Consider the following 5,000-nt stretch of genomic DNA (forward strand, 5'->3'; position numbering starts at 1 on the left):
TAATGACAATAATAGTGATGACTGATAATGATGATAATTACAAAAAACAAATAGACAAAAATATTCAATAACAAGCAAAGTGATAAAAAATACTGAAGATAATAATAGATTCAATACCAACAATAATGACAATAGTAATTGGGATAATATAAATAATAATGATAATACTTATTCCCAAATTTGTAAATATGTAAACAAAAACCCTTCCCTTATCAGCACATAAGAACAAGGACAACAACCCAAACAAAAAAAAGATCCTCACCTGACAAGCATCCTTCCTCCCTTCCTGTCCAGTGCAGATCATATTCTTGGTCAGAGATGAATAACGTCTTGAACACTTTCTGTGTCTTTGAATAGGCACCTCGACTGCTCTTAGTTCTTCAGAGCTCTTACCTCCTGTAGAGAATATTGGGATTGTGTTAAAGAGTAAGGACATATAAGTAAAAATAATTACCATCTCTACTCGCCCAGGAAATAAGAACTTTCTCCTCTGATTTTCACAATTTTTAAAGAGAAAAACCGTTAGCATCACATCAGAAAAAAAAAACTTCCTCATCTGATTTTCACAAACTTGAAAAGGGTAGAAATAGGGTAGGAAACTATTCCTAGGAATTTCGTCCATGCAGACAGGTAGACCGGCTTAGTTTTAATTAGTTCATATTGGAAAATGGATACATACTAAAGATTTGCCTGTAAAAATCACCTTTCCTTGAAAATTATGAAAACGAGGGTTATCATTTGTATAGGCTAAGGTATGTATAACACTATAAATACACATATCTTCACATCTAATTCGATATGTTTTGGTTACCTTTGGTTACTACCTAATGCTGGTGAAGACAATTTTCGAGGTATAGTGGTGAATGGATGATGATGACTAAATATTGGATTTACATTACTCTAAGAATAAGAAAAAAATACTAGTTAATTATTACCTCGATATTAGCTCAGACATATTTGTGATATTTGAGAGCTTTCCTATTTTACAGTCAGGTCCTTATATTTGGATACACATTTTCTCTTGCTCCTTCACGCACACACACACACACACACAAACATACACACACACACACACACTCACTCACAACCACACACACAACATACAATCTCATCACACTCCCTTTTACTTACCAAATTCCACAGAGCCCCAGCCCGTAACAACCCGCAACGCCTCTATCAAACTTCTGACCAAGGGCAGGAAGACACACGGGAGCGATGTACACTTGGTTCAAAGGCACAGGACTGGAGAGCTTCAGAAGGGCGATGTCGTTGTCCAGAGCTGCTAACCCATACCCAGGATGCATGACAATCTGGAGGTGAGAGTGAGAGGTAGGTAAAAAGAGATATAAATTAAGAAATCAAGAGAAAAACTGAGAGAGAGAAAATAAAACAATGACGATAAGGAAAATAATAATAACGATGCAAATATTTTAGTAAGTATAGTAGTAGTAGTAGTAGAATTATTACCATTATTATCATGACTGCTGCTTCGACTTGTCAATGTATCATCAACAAACTATATAATCACCAATAATGAAAGTAAACTATAGATTTGAATGAAAACTACCGGTGAGAATGGATTAAAAAAAGCCCAATTGCAAGAAATTGTTTCAAACCTGCATGACTTACATTCAAGACTGTTCATATAAATGGTACGAACCTCAGTTATGTTGCGATGAACACGGCCGACCTCATTGTCTTTGCTCCAGTCATTCTTTTCCCCGAATGACTTCGTCACCGAGGACCATCCTGAAAATAAAGTAATTGAAAAAGAATGGCATACTGACAAAAGAAGGAAAATAAGGAGTGTTTATACTCTCTCCTCTCTTATAATATATATGTATATATAGTTTATATTATTGTATATTTATATATATTATATATATGAATATATTTATATCCTGTATATATATATATATATATATATATATATATATATATATATATATATATATATATATATATATATTATATATATTATATATATAATATATATATATCATAATTATATATATTATATATATAAATATATATAATTATATATATATATATATATATATATATATGTATTATATATATGTATATATATATATGTATTATATTATATATTATATATGTATATATATATATTAATATATATATATATATATATATATATATATATATACATATATATATATATATTATATATATATATTATATATACATATATATATATAAATATATATATATATATATATATATATATATATATATATATATATATAAACATATATATGATATATATATATGTTGTATATATATATATCTATAAAATATAATATATATATATATATAAATATATATATATATATTATATAATATTATATATATATATATATACATATATATATATATATATATATATATATATATATATATATATATATATGTATATATATACAATATATATACATTATATATATATATATATATAATATATATATATATATATATATAATATATATTATATACATATATATATTATATATATATATATATATATATAATATATATATATATAATATATATATATATATACACACATATATACCTATATAAATCTATATATATATATATATATATATATATATATATATATATGAATATATATATCATGTATATATATGAATATATATATATATATATATATATATATATATATATATATATATATATATATATACATATGTGTGTGTGTGTGTGTGTGTGTGTGTGCATATATACAGACATAAAGAAATATATATTTTTTTTTTTTTATGAATATATACATACATACATATACATATAGATAGATATAGATAGATAGATATATACATATATATGTATATACATATATATATATATATATATATATATATATATATATATATATATTTATGCGTATACATAACATATTTGATATATGTACTGTACATAATTTCAAGGAAGTCACATATATATCTATGTATAATAGAAAAAGAAACCTTAGACAAGGATGTAAGGTTGTAGAAAAAAAGGGAAATGCATCATCAATTTATTTGGTCCTTCCTTTCGAGAAAAAAAAACATGGGAGCAGCACTACCAGGTTAAATTGTGCATATAGCTTTTAGCAAATTGTGATATATGATTTGTCTATCTAACCGTCACAAATCAAGGAAACAACAATGCAACCAGATATGCCAGTTGATCAAACATTTAAAACCTTGATTAACGATGAAAGGGGACAGGGCTTAGGGTCAGTTGCCAACTAGGATTTCTATCTTGTCTTTACCGAGCAGCGCAAGTTTCAGAATCAACAATGATGTCGGAAATCCACTCAACATAATCTGAAAAACAAGAAAATATTAGCAGTTTGCATTATGATTCTTCCCACACATACACACACACACAATATCGTAAAGTGGCACTAGAGTTACAACTTAAAAAAACAGTAAGGAAAGCTATAGTGTCAGCACGCCAAGCGAAGTAATAGGTCACATGATAAGTATGACCTATTCAAGTTACCATATAGTGGCGAAACTGCGGACGTGCCCCTTCATTTCAGGGCAGTGTTTTCACAGCCCCCCCCCCCCCACCCCACCCACACACCTCCCTATTTTGAAGGATTCGATAATTTGGTAGCTCTAACCCTCTAGCTTTATGGGCTGAACTCGCTCGCCTACTGCCCCCCGGTAATCAGCTGTGCCGACTGTGGCCCCCAAGGTTCCTCCCATGACATACACCCAGTGACACCTCTTTTCCCGTGTTGACAAAACCATGTGCGTGTGTGTTTGCTCTTCAATAGTTGCATCAGTGCACAACGATACCACCTAACCACACCAGTGACTATAAATACAGATTTACAGATGGTGAATACAGATAAATACATACTAGCCACATTCACGTAGACTCTCGGCTTTCTTCGCTGATCGCATTTTAATACCCAAGACACAATTCCTATAAGCTCATAGTTACCACGCCCATTATCCATAACCAAAGGGCCGCCAGAATCGCCCTGCGGACAGAAAGAGGTAAATCCTTATTGTGTTAATAATGCTAGCGATCTTGGTAATGGTGATTGAGACAATGGCCGTGTTCAAAGATGATGGTAAAAGTGAGAAAAGCAAAGTTAAAAATAACAGAATGCCAAAAATCATAATAACAATTGAAATATTAATTAACAATTATGAAAAAAATAACAGTGTCATAATCATGCTTGTAATAATGGTTACAATGATATTAATGACAATAATAGTGATGACTGATAATGATGATAATTACAATAACAAATAGACAATAATATCAATAACAAGCAAAGTGATAATAATACTGAAGATAATAATAGATTCAATACCAACAATAATGACAATAGTAATTGGGATAATATAAATAATAATGATAATACTTATTACCACATTTGTAAATAATGTAAACAACAACCTTACCTATCAGCACCATAAGAACAAGGACAACAACCCAAACAAAAACAAAGATCCTCACCTGACAAGCATCTTTTCCTCCCTTCCTGTCAGTGCAGATCATATTCTTGGTCAGAGATGAATAACGTCTTGAACACTTTCTGTGTCTTTGAATAGGCACCTCGACTGCTCTTAGTTCTTCAGAGCTCTTACCTCCTGTAGAGAATATTGGGATTGTGTTAAAGAGTAAGGACATATAAGTAAAAATAATTATCATCTCTACTCGCCCAGGAAATAAGAACTTTCTCCTCTGATTTTCACAATTTTTAAAGAGAAAAACCGTTAGCATCACATTAGAAAAAAAAAAACTTCCTCATCTGATTTTCACAAACTTGAAAAGGGTAGAAATAGGGTAGGAAACTATTCTTAGGAATTTCGTCCATGCAGACAGGTAGACCGGCTTAGTTTTAATTAGTTCATATTGGAAAATGGATACATACTAAAGATTTGCCTGTAAAAATCACCTTTCCTTGAAAATTATGAAAACGAGGGTTATCATTTGTATAGGCTAAGGTATGTATA

The 5,000-nt window shown here is 29.7% G+C and overlaps 2 protein-coding genes across 2 annotated transcripts in view; both read right to left on the reverse strand.

The window, feature by feature from the left end:
• Positions 1-290: 290 nt before the first annotated feature.
• On the reverse strand, positions 291-2,957 carry LOC147468785 (trypsin-like). Its single transcript, XM_086552358.1, has 4 exons — positions 2,951-2,957; positions 1,661-1,749; positions 1,132-1,310; positions 291-396 (listed from the first exon to the last, which is right to left on the reverse strand). The coding sequence occupies exons 1-4, from the start codon at positions 2,955-2,957 to the stop codon at positions 390-392; spliced, it is 282 nt and encodes a 93-aa protein (XP_086408484.1). The 3' UTR covers positions 291-389.
• Positions 2,958-3,041: 84 nt separating this feature from the next.
• LOC122249761 (transmembrane protease serine 9) overlaps positions 3,042-5,000 on the reverse strand; it is a 19,544-nt gene continuing 17,585 nt past the window's right edge. Inside the window, exons 13-15 of the mRNA XM_086551975.1 lie at positions 4,501-4,634; positions 3,892-4,015; positions 3,042-3,347 (exon numbers count right to left, since the gene is read on the reverse strand). Coding sequence (XP_086408101.1) covers positions 3,289-3,347; positions 3,892-4,015; positions 4,501-4,634 — 317 coding nt within the window. The 3' untranslated portion in view covers positions 3,042-3,288. The remainder of the gene's footprint in view (positions 3,348-3,891; positions 4,016-4,500; positions 4,635-5,000) is intronic.

This window comes from Penaeus japonicus, unplaced genomic scaffold, assembly GCF_977035675.1.
Source record: "Penaeus japonicus unplaced genomic scaffold, GWHDUDI00000001_assembly GWHDUDI00000026, whole genome shotgun sequence".
Taxonomy (NCBI): domain Eukaryota; kingdom Metazoa; phylum Arthropoda; class Malacostraca; order Decapoda; family Penaeidae; genus Penaeus; species Penaeus japonicus.

Excerpts from the sequence above, each read along its gene's own strand:
- LOC147468785 (XM_086552358.1), bottom strand. Across the intron at positions 1,311-1,660 it reads TTCATCGCAACATAACTGAG|ATTGTCATGCATCCTGGGTA; the intron begins GTTCGTACCATT and ends TCTCACCTCCAG.